This window comes from Chrysemys picta, unplaced genomic scaffold, assembly GCF_011386835.1.
Source record: "Chrysemys picta bellii isolate R12L10 unplaced genomic scaffold, ASM1138683v2 scaf251, whole genome shotgun sequence".
Taxonomy (NCBI): Eukaryota; Metazoa; Chordata; order Testudines; family Emydidae; genus Chrysemys; species Chrysemys picta.
This window is the reverse complement of record NW_027052958.1, coordinates 31,609-58,780: the sequence shown is the minus strand read 5'-3', so window position 1 is coordinate 58,780 and position 27,172 is coordinate 31,609. Positions and strand designations below refer to the sequence as shown.

General features: G+C 42.3%; 1 protein-coding gene across 4 annotated transcripts; it reads right to left on the bottom strand.

The window, feature by feature from the left end:
- On the bottom strand, window positions 1–27,172 carry LOC135978418 (centromere protein F-like). Of its 4 annotated transcripts, XM_065579362.1 has the most exons (9): window positions 26,963–27,162; window positions 21,259–21,360; window positions 17,295–17,417; window positions 15,002–15,124; window positions 10,067–10,202; window positions 7,517–7,662; window positions 4,505–4,586; window positions 1,486–1,566; window positions 1–284 (listed from the first exon to the last, which is right to left on the bottom strand). In XM_065579362.1, exons 1-9 carry the CDS (start codon window positions 26,969–26,971, stop codon window positions 16–18), a joined length of 1,071 nt encoding a protein of 356 aa, XP_065435434.1. In that variant the 5' UTR covers window positions 26,972–27,162; the 3' UTR covers window positions 1–15. The 4 variants fall into 4 exon arrangements, with proteins under 4 accessions (XP_065435434.1, XP_065435435.1, XP_065435436.1 ...); XM_065579363.1 differs by lacking the exon at window positions 15,002–15,124 and having other exon boundaries at window positions 26,963–27,163; XM_065579365.1 differs by lacking the exon at window positions 4,505–4,586 and having other exon boundaries at window positions 149–284; window positions 26,963–27,146.

The following is a 27,172-nucleotide window of genomic DNA, read 5'->3' as shown; positions in this document are numbered from 1 at the left end:
GGCATATCTTCAAACTCACTTGGAGAGATAAATACATGATGTGGATTGCCCATGCCCTGCACATTCAGATACATTTTTAAGATCAGTTACCTTTTGTGATTTGCTACCACCAGCTGTCGGTTTACAGATCTCCCCAAGATTATCTGACCTGCCTTTTCGTAAAAGTTGGGAACCTGGTGACAATTTTTGGCTTTGGGCAGCAAGACGGGGACTGGTCCTTAGGTGAAAAGTTGTTCTGCACAAAATGTAAGGGTCGGTTTTCACAATAGGAATAGCAGGAAACCCTAAAAAATAAACAGCTTCTATTAACCAAGGTTGCTTAAATTACTTTATTGTTCTAATCAATCTGATCTTGCTCATTTCAAGATGGTGATGACAACTGGTAATAATTTAAGACAGTAAAATGGCATTTACTCACTGAATAAAATATAATGGGGGAATTATTAGGACTATCTTGCGTTCCTAGAATTTTATAGGTGAACTCAGGCAAGGGTGTGGATCTGTGCAACAGCAGCTTTACTAAAATGGCCAAAAGCGTTTTCCCCAAGAAAATGTTCTCTTTTTCCTTTAAAGGAACACCATTAACTGGAAAATCATTTCCATCTGAAAATGATGTCTCTTCTACTGTTCTAGGTGGAGCTGGCCGGAGGGCGACAATTCTGTTTTGCGACACCTTTCGAGGTTTCAAAATTTGTTTTTATTCTAGATTGGAATGAAAACATAAGCCTTTCAAATGCTTTCACAAAATGAAATTGAATCAAAAACATCAGGTTTTCAATTTGGGGGCCTTCCTCCTTCCAAGAGTCCACTTTGCACCTCAGAAACCTTCCCAGCAAAAACTTTGTCTGAATCAATACATCTCCGTGAAACATTTCGGCTTTGACAATGCAGCACATTTCAATGAAAAAACATTCAGTTAAAAATGTTTCAGCAAAAATTTCCCCCCTTCCTCTCAACCAGAAGAAAAAGGTGTTTTATACTGGGAATGGCTGGGCCTAGAATCCCTCTCTTTTTGCCAGAGGTCTTTTGCAAAGTTTTTGGAGGAGTCCCAAAGTCAACAACATGTATCTAGACTGATTTTCAAAACTACAACCTGATATTAGGATTCTGGATTTCAGAATTTTTGGCTGTTTTGCTTTTGTCATCAAATACTACAAAATTGTACAGATGGGAAGACATCACACAGACCAAAAAGCAAAACCACTAGAAATTACATACATCTACAACAAAATATACTAGCCCCCTATAGCCTCAATTGTATACTAGGGCTTTTTTTTAAAGCACATGCGGCTAAACTCAGCTCTGACAAGCAGTTGAGTTAAATGGACTTATGCAACCTATACGAGGGCTGAATCTGGCCGATGATGTCCAAGTTTTTACAATGCTTCCAAGTCACACATATGACAACACGATTCTCTAGATAAGCGTGCGCGCACACACTCCCCACCAATGTGGTCTCTTCTCCTCTAAAGAAGTAACAATTACCTTTTTTCACCACCTCTGGGAGTCCGTCTAGCTCATACTCTGGCTCATTCTCATGTAGGGAGATGGCAACCTCATCAGCACCTGACCAAAGGAAAGAGTCATTACCTGTACAAATAACTTTAAGGAGACTCTGGAAAGATGAGTTTAGAATGCAATGATCTCAATCATTCATTTGTTAGTTAAGTACATAAGATGTGTGCTTGTGCAACCACAGTAAACTATACCAAATAAAACAAACCAGACATCATGTAAAGGTTACTTTACAGAAGAGATCTCTATTGATACCATATTTACTGTCAGGGTGCCAGGTACCCCGATTCGTTGGAATCTGACCCTGGACACACAATGCATGGGCAACATTAATTCTGGCATTTCCTAACTTTTAAGTGCTTAACATTACCACCTTACCATTATTTTAACAATTTTTGGGTATATAATTGAATATAGCTCGTCTCAGAAATATAGATCTCTTTTTATACCGCTAGTGATTCTGCTTATTGGACACTCATGAATATTTGCTAGCCTAACTTACCCTAGCTAATGGCAGACAAGTTGTAGTATATTTTACACACTGTGGTGACCACTTTAAACTGTTGTCCTATTAGCTCTATACTTAGCCCCTGAGAACTCTTGAAATGACTGAAGCTTGTGATCAATAAAACCCCAATGTATGTGTCTTAAAAAACATTTGTTAAAGTTAATAAACTCCAGCATTTCCTGGTCCCAGAAAGCTGCAACTAGTACCAGGCTGATGATAGTTAGAAAATGGAGGAACTGTCTGAAGCATGTTTCTTCAGATGCAAGTAATGGAAATTTCCAGAGGCAGGTATAAATCAGTATGGAGATAACGAGGTTAGTTCAATCAGGGAGGGTGAGGTGCTCTGCTAGCAGTTGAGGTGTGAACACCAAGGGAGGAGAAACTGCTTCTGTAGTTGGATAGCCATTCACAGTCTTTGTTTAATCCTGATCTGTTGGTGTCAAATTTGCAAATGAACTGGAGCTCAGCAGTTTCTCTTTGGAGTCTGGTCCTGAAGTTTTTTTGCTGTAAGATGGCTACCTTTACACCTGCGATTGTGTGGCCAGGGAGGTTGAAGTGATCATCAGTGATCTACAATCCATCCTGGACAATGATCCCTCACTTTCACAGACCTTGGGAGGCAGGCCAGTCCTCGCCCACAGACAACCAGCCAACCTTAAGCATATTCTCACCAGCAACCACGCACTGCACCATAACAATTCTAACTCAGGAACCAAGCCATGCAACAAACCTCGATGCCAACTCTGCCCACATATCTACACCAGCAACACCATCACAGGACCTAACCAGATCAGCTACAACATCACCGGCTCATTCACCTGCACGTCCACCAATGTTATATATGCCATCATGTGCCAGCAGTGCCCCTCTGCTATGTACATTGGCCAAACTGGACAGTCACTACGCAAGAGGATAAATGGACACAAATCAGCCATCAGGAATGGCAATATACAAAAATCTATAGGAGAACACTTCAACCTCCCTGGCCACACAATCGCAGGTGTAAAGGTAGCCATCTTACAGCAAAAACACTTCAGGACCAGACTCCAAAGAGAAACTGCTGAGCTCCAGTTCATTTGCAAATTTGACACCAACAGATCAGATTAAACAAAGACTGTGAATGGCTATCCAACTACAGAAGCAGTTTCTCCTCCCTTGGTGTTCACACCTCAACTGCTAGCAGAGCACCTCACCCTCCCTGATTGAACTAACCTCGTTATCTCCATACTGATTTATACCTGCCTCTGGAAATTTCCATTACTTGCATCTGAAGAAGTGAGGTTCTTACCCACGAAAGCTTATGCTCCCAATACTTCTGTTAGTCTTAAAGGTGCCACAGGACCCTCTGTTGCTTTTTACAGATTTAGACTAACACGGCTACCCCTCTGATACTTGTCTGAATCATAACACTTTAAGAGTTGCTCCTCTCTCCCTGTCTACAAGCCAGAAGGACACCAAAAGCTGTTTGGAAGGACATATGTATAAACTCTAAAAGATGTCAATTTCTCCATGGTGGATGCTGAACTATCAGCCATCTATACCCAGAATGTGAATTTTCTTTGTTGTGATGGCCAGCAACGGAAAGAACAGAAACACTCCAACATTTTACACTCTCATGTCTCAAACAAAGCATTGTAAGAAGTTATACACACCACTCTAATGTTCTTTAAAAAATAGCCTCCCCTTCATCCTAAGGTCATTTTTGATTTCAAAACATAGGCATTGGAAATCTATATTCATAACATAGAAGGAGACTCTGAAATTTGAGGAGACAGATCTTGGGCCAAATTCTCAGCTGGTGTGAATGGCAGAGCTTCAGAAACTATACTGATTTACACCAGCTGAGGATCTGGCGCCTCATCTGAATCAAACGTAATAATGCATGTTTTGAAAACATATTGTATAAATAAATGCATTAAGGTTAGAAACAGGATCATGATTAAGGCTATGTTTTAGTCTCGGGTATTTTTAGTAAAAGTCATGGACAGGTCACGGGCAATAAACAAAAAGTCACGGCCCCATGACCTGTTCATGACTTTTACTAAAAATACTGGTGACTAAATCTTACCTACTGGGAAGGGGGACAATCCTGAAGACTGCTGAGGAGTGGGGGAGAGAGAACAGGGTGACGCTGTTGCTGGGGGGATGCCCAGGATCCCACTGCCACTAGTCCCAGACTCCTGCTCCAGGGCAGCACCTGGGACCATGCCTAGTGCTGCCGGAGCAACGGCCAGTGCGGCTGGCTCCGGGGCTTCCCCAGCTGATGGGGTGGTCCTGGGATCAGCTGCACCAGCACTGCAAAATTCACAGAGGTCACGGAAACCGTGACTTCCATGAATGATTTGCAGCCTTATAATAACATTCTAGTAGAGCATTTCCTTCTTAAACTATCCCATACTTGGCTTTTGCTCCTTTAATGGAGCACCATGTTCAGCAATTTGTTTCTGCAATGTTTTTTTTTTCCCTTCTCTAGCTGCTTACAGGATTTCATCCACGTCTTCGTCTCATTGCAAGCAAATCCATTTTGCTTTTTCAGTTGAATTCTAGACTTCAGATTGTCCAACTATAAAATAAAAAATTGTTAGTAGTTGCTAATAGGAAACTTCATTCTTCTGTATAAGCATTATACTCTCACTAATGGCATCTCACCTGTCATTAAAAGTTCAGTGCAACTAAAAAACCAGACAAAAGTTATAATATGCATTTGTATAGTAGATTCACTTAGTAATATACAATTGAATTATAGCAGCTTCTAATTCCAACAGAGAAACATTAAAGTCATGTTTCTTGGAAAGCTACATGTGTGTAGATTTCCTTGATAGAGAAATAATAATCTAAATAGAATATTCAAAATAACCAAATGACAAAACCCAGCTGAAAAGCATGTGGTCCAGGCAGGTTTGTCCACCCTATGTGCATTGGAATGCCAAAATAAAGGGATGGTGGATATCTGGCAGCCTTATAAAACACACTTCAGGATAATGTAAATATCAAGCACAGTGCTCCATTAGCTGGGCATGGAGTGAGCACTGTAACTCAGTGCCTGCTTGCCACAATACAGGCTCCACACTGTGTTTTTTCATGTGTTTATTTCTGAAGCGAGAGCACAGAACTACAGTCCGTCATTCACCACAAATGGAAGTAGAAAAAGACTGCAGGCTAGAAAATGCAGAGGGAATTGATAAGAAGAAATTCACCTAGATGGACAGGTTTAAAAACTAAAAACGCCTATCTAAATTATTAGCAAAAATAGTGCTGTCATAAGAAGAATCACTTAATTAATAATTTAGATGGAAATTCTGCATACATCAGAACTGATATGCTCTCACAAGTTGCGTGTGACATAATGAGGTAATAGAAGCAGTTTAAAGACAATTGGGGCACGTCTACAGTGGGAAGTTTCACAAGGTATTAATTAATGTGTTCATTAACATGGTGTTACAACATGCAGTGTAGACACTGCATTGTTATGTTTAATATCACATCAGTCAGTTATGGTTAATCTTAGGGGCAGAGTGAAAAGACATGTTTAAACACGGTCTAATTTTGAAGTACAGACCCTGGCAAGTAAGGTATTGTTTCCTTTGCACCATAAGTGGAGGCATGGCGATGTCTCTCTCTGGTAGGACTACTGCTGCACTTAGGTTCCCCAAACTTTCAAATTTTCCTTACATTTTAGTTTAACATCTAGTTTTAACCGGAAATGATGATCTCAAAGGAGGAAAGCATGAGAAACTAGATAGTTTATTATTATTGAGGTTTTTTTCAAGACACTGGCTTCCAGTGCTGAGAGAGTCATGTGGGTTTGGGATTTCTTTTTTGTGTGGTTGTGTACATGGGGTACTTCCCCCAATTGTTTACAGAAGTGAGGTAGCACGCTAATCACCCTGCTCTGGGCATTTCTCAACTAAGTAGGGGTACTGAGACAAATGCTGATTGTTGGAATAGCTTGCTAGATGGCCCCAGGCGCCTGAAAGGGTGTCTGCCTACACCCTTCCGAAGAGAATTAGTACCACTTGGGGGTTTTTACTCAGTAAAGCAGGAGCCATTTTGAACATGGGAAGGGATTTCTCCTTGATGCCTCTGTAATCCCCTGATGGTGCAGCTACATAAGGAATGGAATTCTTATGTGCCTCTGTTCTGGGCACACACTGTCTAAAGTGCTCTTTAATCCTTCAATGCTGAGCAAGCCTATGGAGAGGGGGAGGAGACTCCAAACTCCTTTCCCTGGTAAAGCCTGGGTCCTTGACCTGATAAACGGACAGGGACAATTCCCACTCCATTGTGACCTCAAATTTGGGCCCCCTTCCCTGGTTGAAAGAGGATCCCAGGTTGAAAAGCAGAGATGAACAATTTACATTACCCTGCCACCTGAGACAGGGCTTCACAGAAGTAACACATGTCTCTGCACACCCAGATATACTCCAGGGTGGGAGGGGGCAGTGAGTCTGATACAGAGCACTCCAGGAGACCCGCATATAGGAGAAAACCCCAGCAAACACATCCTAAGGATGGGAAGGCAAGAGAAAAGATTTAAAGCCTGATGTTTATACTTCCTGCTCATTAATTATACATATTACTTCCTTACAAAGGGGACAATTCCATTTGTCTTTTTGGGACCCAGAGCATATGGAGTTTCCAAGTGTTATTCCTGAGCAGACTATGTGGAGTTCTCATCTCCTTGAGAATCCTCATGCTCCTTCTCACAATGGAGTCAGGGCTTCAAATGGGTGTGTTTATGTGCGCATGCAGGGCACTAGTGCGCTGGCCCAACAAAGCCCCATCCCCTCACACAGCAAGGGTTGGTGGCTTGTAGCAGCAAGACGTAGGTTACCCTCTAAGACCCCTAAAAAGCTGCCCACTGAACTACTTGGACTTAGCTTGATTTTGCTGGGCTTTTCTACCACAGCACTAGTGGTCAAAGGGAGTTATTGAGAAGTGCTGTGTTTGCGGATCCAGAGAACTTACTTGAGGAGAGAGAAAGAGGAGCAAGAAGTTGAAATGAAATCAATGTAGCAGAAAAATGAACAAAAATTCATGATAAAACAAAGTTGTTGGGAGAAACTGAACCGCCAACTTGTTCTGCTGGTGGACACAATTTCTGGTGGCCTGAGGTGAAGGATGGAGCTTAGTCCTGGAGCCTTCAGCAACAACACTGGTCCACCTCCCAGTTCTACGGGTGAGAGGAATCACCTCTTTGTTCCAAATGAGGAGAAAAGCTGGGCCACAGAACAGACAAAACGTGCACATTTTATCATGTTTTCAGGTGTCCCGCTAAAGACCTCCTGTATCTTTGATAGCCAGAAGTTTATAAGGTAACAGATTTAATGAGATTTCCATGCTACTAATGGAGAAGTTATAGCAAATGTTATATTAGAATAGAGACTAGATATTATAAAGGACACAAATAAATATTTTGGCTCTTAAAAGCTTAAGTATAAAATGCCTTATTAAACTATATGAAAAACTTATGTTTGTTTCTAGTAAGTCTACTTTTTCTTCTTCTAAAGCCTTCTTAAGGGTTCCATTTTCAAGCTGTAGCTCCTGGACTGAATCCTGGAGCAATTTATTGTTGTTTTTTAAATGCTGAAGCTCGGCTTCTTGTGCTTCCAGTTCTATTTTCTGAGACAAACTCTTATCTATAGTAATAAAAAAAATTAAGTGGTTAATTTATGAAAGCAAACAATGTCAAATATGCAATATTAGCTTTTATGGGTAACACTATAAAATGGCAATATTGACAATTTTCAATTTTTCACCTAGCAATAAATTTTCTTAGTATTTCAGAATATAATTACGTATGTGTTCTAAAACTGCCTTTATTCCCAAACCATGAAATTGTATAGCATTGCCAGAATTCAGTTTTGCAGAAAGAACATACTGCTAGTCAAATCGCTCTATGCTTCATAATTGTAACTCTGTTTCTACAGCCCATCTTCACTGAGGTCTGATGGCTTGTACTCTGAAACTCATGGTTGACAGGTAACAGTATCAATGGCTAGATAAAGAATTTTGGTGCCCTATTTGTCCATTTTCCTGTCTTCAAAATCCAGAATATATAAAAATGATCAAGGTGTTTGATGGACTGATGTATCGAGTAAAATTAAGAGAGACAGACAATACAAGAGATTTCCTGTATTGCAAAGAGAATTCTATTGAATAACACCAACTTACCATATAAAACAAGACTACGCATTCCCTTCCTACAGGACAAGGAAAATTCAATGTCTCCAAGACCCAGAACTTGGTGAGAAAGAGGGGCAGAGAGAGGGGAAGGGAAATGATAGCAATCAACAGATATTTGAACTATATCAACACATAGGATGGAGAAGGATTATTTAGGGTGGTGATTCAAAGGGGAGTGTAGTGGGGCGGTTGCCTGCTCTAGCCCTGAAGGGGTTGGAACAACCCTGCAGAGGGCTGTGGCTGGGGAAAGCAGCAAGCCTGGGCTGATTGGGGAGGCAGCTACAGCTGGGCCACGCCCCCATCAGGCCACACCTGGCCCTTATAAAAGGGCTGTGAGCCAAACAGTCAGTCAATCTTCCTCTAGCTCTGAAGGGAGAGGGACCTAGCTGTTTGGGAAGCTAAGGGTACTGGAGTGAAGCAGGGCTAGGGAAAGGCCAGAGGAGCTGGGGAGCTCCAGGCTGACAACTCCCCAGGCTGCAGGGCCATGTCCAAGGCCCAGAGTGGTACTGAGTTGTAGGGAAAGGCAGCAGGTCCAAAGTCCCCTGCCAATGATGAGTGGCCATTACAGACTGCAGTCGGTCCTAGTGAAACAGGGCTAGATGGTGACTGGCAGTAGCCACTGAGGCAAGGTGGAGGATAGGGGGTGGGGATTCCCCTGGGTGGGAATCCCCAGAGAGTGGGTTACTGTTGTGAGCAGGACCCTGACAGGGGAGGACACCAGGGTCCGGGAGGGACACGGGGGCTCATGTCGAGCAGGATGGTGACCATCAGAGGGTGCTCTGGCTAGAAATGAGCTAAGTCCCTGGATGACCAGAAGGGGGCGCCGCAGGGGTGAGTCCCACACCCTTACAAGGGGGAAAAGGTATAACTAGAGAGGATAATCAGAGACTTCTTAGAGAGGAAGAACCGTCCGGGGGTTAAGAGTGACAGTCTAGGACTCTGGGCACCAACATTCAGTTATGTTTCAATTAGGACAAGTTATTGTTGGCTGCAGTGAAGAGCTACAGCACAAACATCTTCTGACTTATTTTTTTGTTCATAATTATTCCCTCCAGAAAACTGAGAGAATGCTCCCATTTGACACCTTAAGAACCACAGATAAAAGGTAGCGAAAGCAAGAAAATGGGCTTAGAAGGCATTACATTTTCTTAGCTAGCCGAAAGTGCTGCCACTTGCCAAGAATAAGATCAAAACGCAAAGCAGTTATTTGGATGGCCTCATGGATTGGAGAGTGCAGAAATACTGATTAAAATAGGAGCAGGACTAGGTCCATAAATTTAATTTTGAAATCTCATTAAGTGAGGTTAGACTTCTACAGCGATAAGTGGGAGCAGTCTCCTTCTTTACAATGGCTATTTAGCAGAATTACCTGTTCTCTCAAACCTCAGTCTGAAAAATGCATTTTCCCAACCAGATAGACAAATGTAGGGAAAAGTCAAATTAGGGCTCGGCGGGTAACATTTCATCACGTTTTAGCTTGATGGAGTCCATATACAAGCTAAAGGATAATAGTTTGAGGTATATTTGTTTGCTTGGGATTTTAAAACACAGGAGCACATTGTAGTATTTAATTTGCTGACCATATAGTTTTGTTTGGGACATATTTATTCCTCATTTTAAATCGCTTTAAAACCATATAATTTTATGAGTTAGTATATTTGTATAAAGAAGTTCCATCTCAGTTTGGAAAGAGAATTGCGTGTATTAGCTGAAAGTTAATTGAACTATATCACACAGTGGGAACTTATTATTTCTTGGGGATGCTTCAAATCACCATTTATAATGAAGTTTACAGATCTCCCACACTGAAGTAATAGTTTGTAACGGGATTTAAATGGGTAGAAATGTGTCACTCACTTTTCATCTCTTCAGCATTCTTCCGGGTCTCTGTTAGAAGGTGTTGGGCTATTTTAAGTGCTTCTTCCAGCTGATGGATTTTTTGTGTTTTTTCATCAGACTGGCAGCAAAGAAGGTTTTTTTCCTTCTTCATTTCCTACAACAAAACATTAGTTACAAAACAGTCGATTAAGTCAATAAACTGAGAGTAGTGTGATGTGGCATACTACCCCTCTGAGTCCCATGAAGACTCTGGAAAGTTGGGCCTTGGTTTCTAAGCACTTACAGTGGTTAGGAACACAAACTGCACTCTTGGCAATCCTCAGAGGGCAGACAATCCTTTTGGGACATCTCCCAGCTGGCACAGATCACAGCAGTACTTAGCTGGCTCAGGATATGGAACCAGGGAGCTGCAACCAGTTCTCTGTTGCCTGCCCATAGCAGATCTTGACACAGGATAGAATCTAGCCCACAAAAACTGAGTCAGTGAAGTTAAGTGACTTGCCCAAAGCCACAGAGGGGAGTCAATTTCACTGCCAGTATCAGAACACAGGAGAAGTTTCCAGTTCCAGCTCCTGTTCTCAGACCACCCATCTCTGTGTGGATGATTCAAATATATGAAGTTGCTCTTGTTAGCAAGATAGCATTAGATGCAAAGTATTATTACTCAATAATACCTGGGGGTTCGGGAAAGAAAATTTTCTAAGCATCTTTTTTCCAAATAAGTTAAGAAAAGTTAGAATACCCCATACAACTATGTCCTACCTGGGAACTTAAAATAAAAGTGATTTCTAAGAAACTAACTCCTTCCACCCAAACTCCTGCATTGCTGGGTAACAGATGGCATGGCTCTGGTGGGACTCTCTTGGAAGCAAGCCATCATTTATTCATCTACTTACTACTAGCAGATGGGCATCAGTGCACAGAAGCCAAATTCAAGAAAAGGGAGGGTCTGGATGGAAAACAACCTAAATCCTTGCTGGCACAGCAGGTCTGTATTTTCAGCTATTTAAACAAGTCACCCAAAGAACATGAATAAAACCGTTGCTGCTTCTAGTTATTTTCCTTTTGTTTCACAACCTCCTAGTCCAAAATATCCAACTGTTATATCGAGAAACACACACACACACACACACACACACACACACACACACACACACACACACACACACACTCTATTATCAATCATTCTAAAATACACAGTTGTCAAGAGACAAAATTTTTAGACAATGCTGATGTCTGAAAAATGTCTCAAAGCTGCAGGAATTCTGAGCTTCCTGTGTTCAAAATACCAATGAAATTCAAGGGGTTTAAATGGCTGAAAGGCCCGCCCCTCTTGCTTGACTCAGCACAAGTGGCTCTGATTAAGAAGCATTCAACAAAAATCTGGAACCAACAACCTAACATAGCTGCAAAAAAATCCCATGCTCTGATGCTGGACTTTCACAAAACCATTTACAAGACATGCATTCTCCCACCTTCATGTACATCCCATCCCATCATTTGCAATTATAATTTGGCCTCAATCACATAGGCCATCATTAACTCTTGCTTGAATAATCGAAATCCAACGTATTTAGACTCGAATGCATCTGCCCTGAAAAATCTGCAACAGTTACAGAACACAGCAGCACACCTCCTCAGTAATACAGGTTCACTTGAGTACATCAGTCCTATGTTTCACTCACTCCGCTGATTCCCCAACAGAACACTCAATCAAATCTGTCTTTATTTTTGAAGTTATAAAGAACATGGGCCCAAAATTCCATCTTACTCTCTCAGACTTCAGTAGCTGTGTTCCTCAGGAACAACTGTCTACACATCAGAAGTAAAACTAGCATATGCAGGAGACAGGGCTTTTTCAGGAGCTGGCCCAATACTATGAAATTCACTCCTGCAAAAACTTAGAATGACAACTAACATCACCATTTTTCATATTTACACTCCCCCCACCCCACCCCACCCCACACACACACCCTTTACCTTCTGGGACAATGGCTTTCAACCTCTTTTCCATTTGCGGACCCTAGAAAATTTCAAATGGAGGCGCAGACCTCTTTGGAAATCTTAGACATAGTCTGTGGATCCCCACAGACCACGGGTTGAAAACCACTGTTCCGTTGTAAGGACAACCTTTCGAGGACCTCTTAGACAGTCTGCAAACTCCCAGGGGTCTGTGGACCAGCGGTTGAAAACCACTGCTCTGGGGGATATGGGAGAAATAGAAACCTCAAATAACAGATGCTAGTCACCTTAATTATTCTTAACTCTGGAAAGCATTCAGATACACCAGCAATTGGCACAATATAAGAACTTAAAAAAAAAAATCTCGGCTGTTGCTTCTATGACTATTCTGACTTCTCTTCCCTTTCATTTTCCTTCTAATTCCAAATTAAAAGGAAAATCTTTTAATCTACAATCAAGGTTTTTTTTTAAATCAAAATTTACAGCCAAATCCTTTTCGTGTAAATTGGAATAACTTTATTGATTTCAATGGAGCTATGCTGATATATTCCAGGTCAGGATCTGGCTTCATAGTTAGAATTTTGATGATAATGCTAGTCTATAGTGCTTGAAAAAGTAAAAATGTACAAATCATTTTGGGGATTTTCTCTTGCTTTAAATTGATTGTGTGACCAAAAAAGTACCCATTCCTCCACGAAATCTTGGAATTAGGCCAAACACACTTATACTTAGGAAGCAGCTAATGATTCTAGAATTTCCAAATGAACTCAACCCGATATTTAATATATTTTATTTTTAGGACTAAACAAAGAGTCTTTTGAACCATACGACATAATTAGATTAGACAAATAATTCCATATGAACTGTAACCCTATCTGTAGTATAGCTAGTGCAAAATAATTTTTTGAAACCCTGACCATACAACCAATTTTGTGCCTGGGGTCAGTCCACATGGAATCAATTGCAAAAACGGCAAGATCAGGGCCTTATTTTGTATCACTTCTATAGGTCTTGTGACAGGGTCGGGCCAGAGGGCTACAGGAGAGTGATCCTATTGGGATCCAGGAAGTGCTAAAAGATCCCCCCAGCCTTAGCGGGGGATCCACAAGACCTGGAAACCAAGTGATTTTGGGGGACAACTAATGAAATAACAGGGACAGGAGTGCGGTCAAAGGGTCTGAAGGGAACCTGAATGGGACAATGAGAAGAGAACCCCGGACAGTGCCCACTGCTCCTCGAAGGCATCAAGGGAGTCAGTGGACGCCGCCCAGAGGAACTCTGCCCAGGTGCATGAATGGACGGAGGATCAGAAAGAGGCCCCACAGTCACAGGAGACTCTATCCGCCAACCTCCTCTCCCTGGTTTTATAGATGACCATTTTAGCCAGGACCAAGAGGAGGTTGACAAGGAGGTCCCATGACTTTGTGGGGCCACGGATAGAGAGTGCATAAATAAGGAGGTGAGGGGAAAAGTGCAGCCAGAAACGCAACAGGATATCTGTGAGGACCCGGAATAGGGGCTGCAACCTGGCGTACTCCAGGTAAACGTGCGCCAGGGTCTTCCTCACGCCGCAGAAGAGGCAAGTGTCCCGGGACGGGGGTGAACCGCGCCAAGTACATGCCCGTGCTCACAGCCCCATGAAGGAGCTGCCAACTGACATCCCCGGCAGGCCTTGGGAACAGGGAGTATAGGCTGGCCCACCGGGGCTCCTCACCCTCTAGAAGTGGCAGGAGGTCCCGCCACTTTGTGTCGGGGTGTGACGCGAGAGTGAGGAAGTGCAGGGTGTGGAGCACGAGCGTGTATAGATATTTCCTTGGCGCAGTCTGGAAACGAACCAGCTTCAAGTCGTATAGCCGGCTTACGGTGAAAGGGCGGGGAGGCCGGTTGGGTCCACAGGGCAGGGGCCCGCTACAGGAGAGTGAGAGAAGGCAGATATATTAGCCCCAGATTAAGCAGGTCCCTTTTCCCTGGGTAAGATAACGGGGCAGTTTCAGAAAAATCAGGAATTTTCTGAAACCAATTGAGGCAGGCAGGCTAATTAGGACACCTGGAGCCAATTAAGAAGCTGCTAGAATCAATTAAGATAGGCAGGCTAATCAGGGCACCTGGTTTAAAAAAGACCTCACTTCAGTCAGTGAAGGGTGCGCAAGGAGCTGAGAGTGAGAGGGCGTGCTGCTGGAAGACCGAGGAGTACAAACGCTATCTGGAATCAGGAGGAAAGTCCTGTAGTGAGGATAAAGAAGGTGTTGGCAGGAGGCTATGGGGAAGTAGCGCAGGGAGTTGTAGCTGTCACACAGGTGTTACATGAAACCCTGTAGACAGCTGCGATCCACAGGGCCCTGGGCTGAAACCCAGAGTAGAGGGCAGGCCCAGGTTCCCCCCTCTCCCTTCCCCCTATTGGATATAAGAGGAGTCAGGGTGACCAGACAGCAAGTGTCAAAAATCGGGACAGGGGGTGGGGGGTAATAGGAGCCTATATAAGAAAAAGACCCAAAAATCGGGACTGTCCCTATAAAATCGGGACATCTGGTCACCCTAAGAGGAGTTGACTTGGACTGTGAGTCCCACCAGAGGGGAAGGTCCCTGGCCTGTCCCCATGACCCAAGGTGGGTCAGGAGAGACTACGGGGATTGTTCTCCTTCCTTTTCCCCATGCTGGCCAGTGATGAGGTTAGCTGAATGAATGGCAGGTTTGAGCCACAAAAGTGTCCAAACTGAGGGCTGCCGTGAATCTCTGAGGTGAGCAAATCCGCCAATAAGCGCAGGGCTCACCAAGGCAGAGGAGGAACATTGTCACAGTCTTAAGATGGTCCAAAAAAGGACAGCCAGATTAAGACAGTATCGAAACACAACTTCTGGTGGAAATACACTATTCTCCAACACACAGCTTGCAGAGTTCCCCTGTGAGTCAGTAAGGCCTACATGGCACCAGTTCTTACTGATTTCCAGTTTAAATTGTTAATTATTCCAGTTGCCCCTCTGATTTCTTTACCTCAAAGTTTCTCCTCAACTCATTTTGCTTTGACTGGCTTGCCAGTAAAGCCTCTTCTGCTCTGCACAGCCTCTCTGTAAGCTCATTGGAGTTGTTTTCCAAATGATGTTTCACTGCTATTGCCTATGAGGAAAACACATCACATTTTATTTGTAGTCATATTTAATCTGATGGCTTTAAAAAAGTACAATTAAAAATAGGCCAGATATCTGAAAAATCCATCCTCCTTTCACTGTCCAGTCCCGGGTTCTAGATTCTGTATCATACCAAAACCAGTACATGTTAAGGTAACACAAATCTTTAACTCAAGACTGGGCAAGGATATGAAAAATATTTTCAGGCACATTTTCAAGTATATAGTTGTAATGTATAAATATATTCATAATTTAAGCAATATTTATAGTACAGTCTGTTAATCATTGGGAATCCTAACCAGAGCTTTCTTTTAAGTTCAATCATAAGGGCAGCAGATTTAACACTTGATCAAATTTTTTTTAACGTAACATATTTTGTCAAAGCAAGCACCTATTAGGTTTAGAAGATGCTTCCCCATTCCCACTCAGTCCTCAACTGCTCATTTGAGAGGTAACGTTTAGGTGTTGGACTGATGATCAGCTATCACCAAATATGCCATTGAACAGCCAACAAACAGAAAGGATCAATACCAAACTAGACTCAGTTCTGTACAATCCAAATGTCGGAGAAAAACACAGTTCTCACTTTTTGTTTGGGTACAGCAAGTCAGATGCTTTATTTCTCTCACACAAATATCAAGAGATTGACAAATTACTCTACCTTTCCCACTTACTATATATTCAAGGAATAGGTTACATGTTCTTAAAAACCAGTATTTGTACACCTTAATTCCCTGTATTTATGGACCAACAAAGACATTCAGCTTGCACCTCTGTCTCCAGAACCACATTCTTTGGGGATAAGGGAAATTAGTGTAGTGCTATGCTCAATCTTAAATTTATCACCTGACTTTATATCGCTATCTAAACCAGGAAGTTAACGAGACCATAACTGTGACACCACCAAATTCTACCTGGTTTTCAACCTTTTTAATCTGTTTTATATCTGTCATAAGAGCTCTATAGTACTCCAAATTAAAAAGGAAGTAAATTTATTACCAACATCAAGAGAGAAAAAAATGAGAATGAAATAATTTAGTTCCATTCTAGAAAGGAGTACGCTTTTCTGGATAAAAACCTTTAGACGTCCAAGTTTCAGTATGAAGCGAGTGTTTCAAGAGTAAACATGGAAAGAAGAGTATGTGTAGTGGTTAATATTTTCTCCTCTGTAGAAAATGTTTGATTAATGTGCTCACACAGCTAGGATGACACATAGCTATGCCGGACAGCTATCGTGGACAAATTTAGAACCTCTGTATTAAGTCAGTGTAGACCATGTGTATCAAAAATAAAAAAGCAGTTTTCTATTAGAGAGTGTGGGTAGAAAAGAAGCAGTGCTCAAATCCGAACAAGTCTAAAGGGAAGGGTTCCAGGGCATTACCCCCAAACTGCCTTTGGGCCCATCTGCTACCTCAGTTTACCTTCAATCTTGCATCAAACCAGCTATCACATGTGGCGATTTTACAGTAGTGCTCTCTTCCAGTTTGGTTTATTATCATAACACAACACTCAAATATACCCTTACCAGCCTCAATTATTCCTTTCCGTTTATAATGCCTCAAGTTTTTCCAGGTTTTTATCAGAACATGCCCATCCCTGCAGTCCAGCCCCTCTCTTAGCTGGGATTTCTGCATCCTGCAGGTCCATCAATGGAGGCTTATCCCTGCACAGTTTCCAGTTCCTTGTAAATCTCTTCCCCCCAAAGTCTTCTGCCTTAGAGTTCTGGAAAATTGTCACCTGTCCTCTTCACAGGCTCTCTGCCTGGGAACTAAGGAGAGAGAGAGTGTCTCTCTGAACTTTTGGCGCGTGGGGGGGGGTCTCTCTCTTGAATGACTACAGGCTGCCATGCATCTAAACCAGCAGGCCTGGTTTAGACGCATGCTTCTGTCACATGACCCTTGTATTCATTCCCATCATACAGGGAGATGGGCTAAACCTGAGAAAAAGTGCAGCTGTGCCCCAGTCTTTGAATGGACCAGCTCACCCTGTGACAGGAACATAGCGCAGCTTGCTCTCACCTGTGATGTATTTAGTTGCACTTAAATATTAGTCACGTATAGATCTTTAAACACAAAAAAGAGGACAGTTAAAATTTTACATGAAATAAAAACTCAGCATCACCACTTCCATTTGAATAGTTGAGATATTAAAAATCCTACGTTGTCAAGTTCTGCCCGTAGACCATCGGAATCGTTCTTGGCTTGCTGCAAGTCCTGGTTGAGTTTCATCTCCTTGCACTGCTGGGCCACTGTCTGTAAGGCACGGAGCTGACGTAATACTTCCTAGAAATGTAGAAGATGGGGGAGGGGGAGGGAGGAGGGAGAAACACACTCCTGTTACATGTTTCTAGTCAAGTTACTATAACTATTAACACTGGAAAACATGGGGGAGGGACTGTAAATAGTCTCTGTAAATAGTTACTAATTACACTAAAGCCCTCTCTTACAGAAGCAAAAAGAGTTTAAAAACCATTTTTAAGTAAAGCCTAAATTCGGTTATGGCCACTAATGGCCAGGACTCAGTGTGGCCAATCAGAGTAGCCTACTGAATCTGTTACACCAACACAGGTGGATCAAAAAAATACTAGCAAATATTGGAATGAAGCTTATATATCAATTCAAAAGTAGATCTCCATAACAACACTGAGCATTACAACTAAGCAACCAGACTAATCCCCAATAATCATGATCCTTTGGGGGAAAAAATTCCCTTCTTTGCTATGATTACATGTTTAACTTACTGCTGTAAAAATGTTTTTTGTGAGGAAACTGCCTTAGTTTTTTTCAATTTGACTTAACATAAGACTGAGTAGCAACAGAAGTTTGGTAGAGGGGCATTCACTCCTCCCGCCTCAGTTCTGGGGGAGCAGAACTTCACTAATGCACACCTCCGAAGATCCTTAGGAATCCAGCCCATCTCCTGCAATCTTTAGGAGATGCAAAGTAGATATCCATCCAGGTATAATTAGTTTTTGAGGCTTCTTCCCAGCCCCACGGTCCTTATGGTTGGGGCTCTACATGAATTTGAGAGGGAATTTATGTGGGGGAATAGGGCTATGAGGGGCACGGAACTTTTAGTAGAGGGTGTTGAGGTTGGTAAGGAAAAGAGAGAGCTAAGTGGGGGAGCAGAAAGTGGAGGAAGATAGGGAAGGGAAAGCACTAGTGGCGTCTCCTGGCAACAAACCTCTCTGCCAAAATTCTCTTGGCAGCAGTTGCAGGACTCCCCTCTAACAAATCATAGCAGGTTTGTCAGATGGAGAAGGTAGTGAAGTGCTAGTGCTTCCCCTCTGCTTTCTCCTAAGCACCCTCCTATCCTCTAGCAAGACACCTGCTCCATCCCATGTCCTCAAGTACCCCCACAGCCTGTTCCCACTCTCATTGCCAGCCAGAGACCCATCCTATGAAGTCCCCAACCCTCTTGGATCCCAGTGATCCATTTCCCCAAATCTTTGTCTCCCCCACTTACCCCCAGCCCCTCTGCCCTCATACCCTTTCCAAAGGCCCACTCCTACCCTGGGCTGGCCTGCCAGGAGCAGAAGAAGGCAGGTGGGGAGGGTCACACTCAGGAATAAGTGAGCCAATTACTAGCAAAATGTTCACGCTTTTTTCTGATTTTTTTATCATCTAACTATAAATTAGAGGTGAACAAATTGGTAGCCTGCCTGCCTGCCCAGCCTACCTTGAAGAACTACGGATTCACTTCCTCTTACCAAGTTATAACCACCAGACTACTATTATCAACAGGTAAGGAACATGGCTTTAGTCAATTTAATTCGTGGTAGGCCAATAAATTGTTTCACTAACAAATGCAGATCCATCCAGCTGCCAAACTAAAAGAAAAGAAAAAATCCAAATAAAAGTAGCAAGGGAGAGTGTGACAAAGGAGAAAAAAAATGAAAGAGGGAAGGTCAGAGTGGAGATACTTAAAATATTTTCCCACTAACTTTCCCTCAATTTGAATACGAGCTACTAAAATTTGCCCCTTAGTGGCAAAATCAGAATATCATGTTACAAAAAAGTTATTTTCTTTACACTAACTGGCTTCTTTTGAGCTGTTTTGGCTACATGGATCCTGCTCTAGGTGTGCACGTGCCTCATGCGCATGAGATTGGGTTCTTTTGGGTTGACAGTGCACAGTGTAGCATCAGCAGGTATCTTAATATGCACGCACATACACACGCACCCCCCTTTCTGGGGAGCTTTCTGGGGGGAGTAGGGATAAGGTTTTGGGCAGGTAGCGGGTAGGGTCCTGGGGGACAGTTGGGGGGGGTCTTAGGAAGGGGCAGTTAGGGGATAAGGAACAGGGAGGCTTAGGTAGGGGGTGGGGTTCTGTAGGGCAGTTAGGAGCAGGGATCCCAGGAGGGGGCAGTCAGGGGACAAGGAGCAAGGGGGGGCTTGGCAGTTCTGGGAGGGGCTGTCAGGGGGCAGGAGTGGGGAGAGGAATCGGAGCAGTCAATGGGACTGGGAACAGAGGGGTTTAGATGGGTCGGGAGTTCTGGGGGGGTTTTCAGGGGGTGGGGAGTGGTTGGATGGGGTGTGGGAGTCCCAGGGGTCTGTCTGGGGGTGGGGGTGTGGATAAGGGTTGGAGCAGTCAGGGTACAAGTAGGGGGTAGGGTCCTAGGGGGCCAGTTAGGATTGGGGGGGTGTCTCAGGAGGGGGCAGTCAGGGGAGAAGAGGCAGGGAGGCTTAGGTAGGGGGTGGAGTCCTGGGGGGCAGTTAGGTGCAGGGGTCCCAGGAGGGGGCAGTCAGGGGACAAGGAGCTGGGGAGAGGGTTGTGGGTTCTGAGGGGGGTGGGAAGTGGGAGGGGCAGGGGTGGGGCTAGGGCGGGACGGGGGTGGGGCTAGGGCGGGTCTCCTCCCGTCCTCTTTTTTGCTTGCTAAGGCTATATGGTAACCCTATAATATGAGAAGGTGGATCTAATTTATTTAGTTCACAGAAGATCTTTATGCAGTCAAATATCCATTTCAAAAGTCTCTGGGTTGAAATAATGAGCCCTCTAGACCTGTCCCAAATATTACAAAAAAAGTTCTAGGCCAGTTATGGAAAGGCTTTGTTCTATGGAGGTGATAGAAAAGTGCCCTAAAGACACCACTCATATGAAGTTTTGCCTCTCCAGGAGTCAAATGAGGTTTTGGGGGAAACCCTGAGGGTCTATGCCCTGTTGCAAACAAAAGCCTGAGACCACTCTGAATAAGAACCTAGGGCGAGATCAAAGAACAGTCATCTTGTCTTTGTGAAATATAGTAAAAGAGGTCCTGCCATTAATGCCTAAATCTAGCTTATCCTTTGAGCAGAGATAACAGTCACCAAAAATCCTGTCTTGATAGAGAGGCGATAAAGGCTCTAACAGGGACAGCGGGGAGATCATTAGGTCCAGGAAGACAATACTTTGGTCCCAGGAAGGTCCCTCACTTGGGGAAGTGTAGTTGCTGTAGCCAACTACACTTGAGCACCACAATCTCCAGCGGCATGGTTCCAACGCAGGGCACAGGGCAGCCTCCATCAACATGGCTTTTAATCAGATATCCCTGTCTTTAAGAGTGCGAGGTCTGAAGTTTTTGCAGATCCTACACTTCTCTTTAATATGTACCTCTCTGAGGCACTTAAGGCAGCTCGTGTTCATGTCACTAATAGACATAGGTTTGCTGCACCCAGCCCATGGCTTAAACCCCAGGGACCCGGCCATACCCCGTCCTTGGGGCTATGTCCCTAATGGGATTCCGCTCCTAAATGCTAACTGCTAACACTACAGTAACGATATACAAGAAAAACTCAGAGTCCAAAGTTAGAGAAACCACTATCGGACTTGTGAAAACAGGAAGCGTTCCAACAACCGTCACTGGTGGAAAGAAGGAACTGAGAGGGCATGGGACTAGCAGGGCCCAATGTACCAGCGCATAAGCACAGGGCTGCAGAGGTTGCCAAAGCCGGCCCTAGGGGGCGCGCACACATCAAATATGGAATCGACATGAGCAAGCACTCAAAGAAGAAGAATCCAATCTTGCGTGCCTGAGGCACATATGCACCTAGAGTGGGATCTACATGGACAAATACTCAAGGTTCACTCTGGTAACAGCAGTCTGGAGGCAACTTGAAACTTGTGAAAAAATGGGTCTTGTCTTACCTTTTCCCGTTCTTTTCTTTTCTCTTCTAAGGAGCGACGATTAATTTCAACTTCTCTTTGCCATTTCTGTACTCTTTCCATGGTTTGCTCCATCATTTCAGTCTATAAAAAGTTTAATCATAAATCACAGTGATGCAAGGGGAATACTTATTATTTGTACTACAATAGCAATCCCGCCCCCGCAATCAGGATTGAAACCCCACTTTAGTAGGCACTGTTAAAAAAAAAAAAAGACCACATACATACGAGGAAGTCATGGTCTCTGCCCCAAAACTGCTTACAGTCTTCCATGACCTAGTGAACACCCACACAGGTCTCCCATCCCAAACTGATAACAGATTACACTTGGCTATAGTACAAGTGTGTGCTAAGTTTCAATAAATGAGCAGCAAAAACTAAAAAAAACTACAAGTGTTTAGGCACAAGAGATAAATTCAATGCAACTTTCAATTTACAGTGAATCAGCACATTGATTCAACTGAAAAAAATGAGTGAACTATTTTGAACAGCAAGAACAGAAGAATTTTCATTGTTTAAAGTAGGTTAGACTGAAATTTTAAACTGAAAATCAATATGCTAAGAATTTCCTTTTTAGGGGAAATTCTCCTATTAGAAGTGTTTCAGTGTATCTGTCATTTTATTAAAATAATATATTGCTTGTAATTTTGGTGGTTTATAAAGAACTAGAGTACACTGAAACCCCATTTAATAAATTCCCAGTGTAATTTCTATTGTGAAAACAATCTGCTGATAAAAGTCTGAAAGTTGTCCAAAGCACACTACTATACATTTTCTCAGAACACAATACTACCGCCGCTCCTTTGCCTCTTACAGTTTCATTGTATTCACAGCATGTTAGGGAGACTTACAACCAATTTACCAGAAAGCTGTCCTAGCAGAATAACTGTTTTTCTCTCCACAGAACACATTTTTATTTTCTGAAGTCTTTTCTTTAAGACAAGTAACTATTTTTAAAGGTAATAAAAAAGTGAACTGCTGCTAAGATTTAAATCATCTTCATGGTTGGATGCTTTTAAAACAGAAGATGAACAATTTACTTGAATATAATTTTAAAAGGATGTGAAAAAATGCTGCTTTTGCTTTATTTCTTAGTAGTTTAACACAGTACAGTACTGTATTTGCCTTTTGCGGGGTGGGGGGAGGGAAAGGGGGTGTGTCTGCTGCTGCCTAATTGTGTTCTTCTGGTTCCAAATGAGATTTGTGTGGTTGACTGATCAGTTTGTAACTCTGGTGTTTGTAACTCTGAAGTTCTACTGTAAATTATGGAGCCACCATGAGCAAGCACATACATAGTTAACCTTTGTTGGAGAACTGTGTAATGAATTGTGTTAGTCAAATATGTACTAAGTAATGTTAGAGAAATTATTATATATAAGACTATAAGAAAATAGGAAGGAATTTTTGCTTTTTGTATGTATTTCTGCTGCTTTAGATCATCAGATTTTGCTGAAACAGTCTGTAAATCAGAAAACTGATTGTGTGTCTCAGAAATAAAGTTCTTGACCAAGGAGAGAGCAGGGTAGAGAAGAGAGCTGTTAGCTTTCAGTAAGTCAGGTACAATCCCTCATCCTCCACCCGTCCAACAAGTAAAAACTCAAGACCACAAAAACAGATGAGTAAAAAGAATAAAAATTGCTGTAATGTAAGTACAACTGCATGGAGCCAGTGAGCATGACAGCAAGGAATAGATTCATTGGGAACTACATAGATATAAGTAAGTTTTAGCAGAATAAGCAAAAAATGTATTAATTTGGGTTAGTTATTGTGATTTATGCAGGAGAATCTTTTAATTAGGGGGTTAGAGTGGAATATATACGGATAAAGACACAGATGAGGTAGCTTGCTATACTGAGTCTGTGCAAAGTTACAGAACAGAGGATTAAAAAAATAGATGATTGACATAATAGTGGAGAAGATACAGAGGAAAAATAGCCAAGCATAGCAGAGATTTGAAAAGAGTCACCCTGTCCCCAAGAAAGATAACTTGAGCATTTCCTTTTCTTGTCTTATCTTTTTTTGCATGTTTATGTAATTCATAGGTGATAATAGCATTGTCTGAAAACATATATAATAAAGGCTAAAATAAATTGTTTCAGCCTAAATTGAAGTGGATTTGGTTCTCACCCAACAGGTTGACATTGGCATTTAAAATGGAACTCAAAATGCCTGTTTCACAGTATAATAAATTAAGCTACTTTCCAAGTTTAGCAGAGTTACACTTTAGATGACATTAATTTTCTGCATAAAGTAGTTTCTTACTTTGCCAAAGAAAACAATTTTAAAAAAAATCACAATATTATTAAAATTCACCACTTGTTCTCTCACCTTTTTCTTGGCTTTGAATATTCCAGTGACAGACCACCCCAGACTCTTCATATATTCCATATTTAATAATATAATTTGTAATTCAATCAGATTTCCAACTCATTTAAAGAAGCTAGACTGTAATAAGAAAAGCTCTTAACAGTCACACCTAGAGGTTATGGTGACAGAGCTATGCCAGTAACTCAGGTGATTTATAAGTAGCATCATTGTGACATCAGAAGTAGCAACCAATCAATCTTTCCTCTGCAATTTGCTCAGTAACTCAGGTGATTCATAAGTAGCATCATTGTGACATCAGAAGTAGCAACCAATCAATCTTTCCTCGCAATTTGCTATCAGTCACTGAAGTGGAGAGGGCCTAGTCACAGCTCAAAAGTTCTCATTGTTAAATTACTTGAACATCTGTATACAAACATGGTAATAACACTGGATTGGCTCAATGTCCCTGGCCTCAACCTTCTCCCAGCCAAGACCGTCTCTCGATGGGCTCCTCACAGAGGTAGCAAAGAACAGCCCTTACTGTACCTCTCCAGAGGGAAATTCTTAACCCCCATTCATCTGATGGTATAATCTTCAGCATCCTGTAGATAGGGTGTAACATTCTTAAGTAGGCAGCAGAATCTGCATGCATCCATTAAAACCCTGACAGCAAAGGGTAGGTGACAACCATCACATCTACAGAAGACACATGTGGAGGTCCCTTTCTCCACGGCAACATAACTTCTTTCATCTAAGTGTGTATGGAGGGGCACAAAGGGGATGGGAAAAGAGTTAAGCTTAAGATAAATATGAAGAATCATGGAATCCATGACTTGCATGAGCTACAATGTTCTACCAAATGCACAGGAAAATTGTGGAGCTGCAGCAATTGGCAGAGGCCAAAACATTCAGCTGGACTTCCCCATGTTCTCAGGAATTCCTGTAGCCCCTCAGAGTTTCTCCACTAATCTCAACTCAGAGTGCCTGCAAAGTTCAGAAGCTCCACCAGCACCTGCAGTCCTCCTGGTAACAACAGAACCTGAGGAATACAGACTGGTTAACCCCTATCGTACTTCTAAGCACTACAATGTTCCCTGTTACTTAGCTCCCCCATTGTTCTCTGCATAACACCGGGGACTCTCTGCCAGCTTTCTTTCTTTGCATGGAAAAGATTTCAAAATGTCTTAAAAAAATAATCAAGAAAATCCCCAGGCAGAAACCAAACCAAACCAAACAAATCATTAACATCTGTGAGTAAAGTTGACAGTACATGTAAGTGTTTTTTTAAATTCATAATAATGCTGCAGTTATTAAAAACAAACAAAATCAAGCATTAGAAACCAAGGTAATTCAGAGTTAAGATCAAAATAAAAGACAGCCTAACATTTGAAAGTAGGCAAGTCCCTCTGCTCCTAAAGCAGGGGTGGGCAAATTTTTTGGCCTGAGGGCCACATCGGGGTGCAAAACTGTATGGAGGGTCGGGTAAGGAAGACTGTGCTCCCCAAACAGCCTAGCTGCTTTACGTATTTCCACAACAGAAATATATCAGCCATGATTCCTAAGCCCTGTAGAATAAATACTGAATGAAGCAGGAGAATCCATATTAACCACTTATTAAACAGGCCCTCACACAGTCATCTATGCACCTAACTGGATGAAGATCTAAAAGATTTCATCCTTTGCAAATTAACATGCCAAAGCACGTCTGACATGCAACATAGAGAGCATAGCAGCAGCCTTAGAAGCGGGTGGTTCAGAGAAAAATAGAGGCAGATGAATCTGCTAGTTCAGATATAAGTCTGTGACAACTGTCAGTAGGAACACAGGATGTGTCCTAAAGACGCTTTGTCCGGACATAAGATAGCATAAGTTGGGCTTTGAGCAGGGAATTGGACTAGATGACCACCTGAGGTCCCTTCCAACCCTGATATTCTATGATTATATGACCCAGGGCCTGAAGCTAGTCTCATTGCTTTACCCATTAAGTACATCTGGAGCAGGGCTTCTCTAGATTTGCAGGTCCTGCAAGTGAAGGACTTGCAAATAGAACATTTTCCAGAGATATTCCCCCAGACAAAATAAATATTTTAAATGCCAAACATTAAAGGGTATAGTGCCCTTGTTTGATGGGCAGTATGTAAATCCAGGGGACTTAGAAGAAGCCATCCTGGCACCAGAAAGAAATAGCTATTCTGGTTAAAAAACCAAAATGCCAATGGGCAACAACTAACTATCCCTATCTATACTATGCACAAATTTGAAAAGAGCCAGTTATTTTGTTAGCACTGCTCACTGCCCATGTTCTTCTCGAAGCCAGGAGGCATGAGAGGAACTGAGTGGTGGCTGGCCTGCTCCACCCTTTTATGCACTCGGTGCAGGACATGAGGCTGCTCAAGGTGCATGAGACTCTGAACATGGGTGAGTGGGGTACATTGCACACCGTCAGCAAACTGTGCATATGGATAACCACTCGAAGGGGAAAAAGTTACAAAGGGATAGCAGTGGTCTGTTCACTAAACCGATAATACACTGGCTTTTACAAATTGTCCTAGAGCCAGTACAAAAAGCCCTTGATCAAAACACCAGTTCAGTATGGAGACCTAATCTTGCAAACTCTGATGTGAAGGACTTGTAAACAGCACATTTTCCAGGAAGAAAGATTAGAGGCTAGAGTCACTGACGAGGCAGAGTTGAGGTGGTTTGAGAGCCTTAATGATACATTTCCAAATTTTTAAATGTTGGGTTGCAATTTCCGTTTAACTTAAAAATACAGGAAATTCAAAGTTAATACTTGTTAGTTTTAATTACTACAAATTTATTGTAAGGGACTCTCATTCTTAACTCGAGTTTACCCAAGTATTTAGCCTGCGATAGTTTAGAATCCAAATAACTTTCCCGTGAATTTATGGTAGTTTAGGCTGAAAATGTTAAACTATATGACAGTGTCCCTTTAAGGTCACAATTGGCCACCAGGTGTCATTCATGAATCTGTATAGAATAGGGTAAAAGTACACAAATGACCAGATTTCATGGTCCGTGATGCGTTTTTCATGGCTGTGAATTTGGTAGGGCCCTACTGGAGAAGATGTTCCAGATCTTCAGTGAATCATGCCCGAAGGCATGAGGCTGCAAGATGCTAAGTACCTGCTAAGAAGTGCCTGGACCCTTGCAGAAAATGGCAAGCTAATTAAGAACTTAAGGTTGTCCAACATAATGCATACTTTCAATTCATTATCCTCAGGATGTTCTAAGAAACATTATTCAAGTATCTTGAATCTTGTAAATATGACTGAATGTTTGACACACACTACTGCTAACAATCATTATAAAAGCAGCCAGAAGAGGCCTGGTGCAACATGGTACAGTGCCTGGGCAGTACCTTGATCATGTTGTGCTGTCATTCTATTCAATTCATCTCTAATTTTGTGCAAAGCAGAATCTTTTTTCTGTGAATTCCAATTTTGTTTTCTCCAGCTGGAGTTGAATTTCTTGAAGTTTGTTCATATGGAATTTCTTTTCTTTTTCTTGATCTTGTAGCAGATATTCCAGTTCTTGAACTTTAAAGTTTAATTCTTAATTTAAAAGAAAA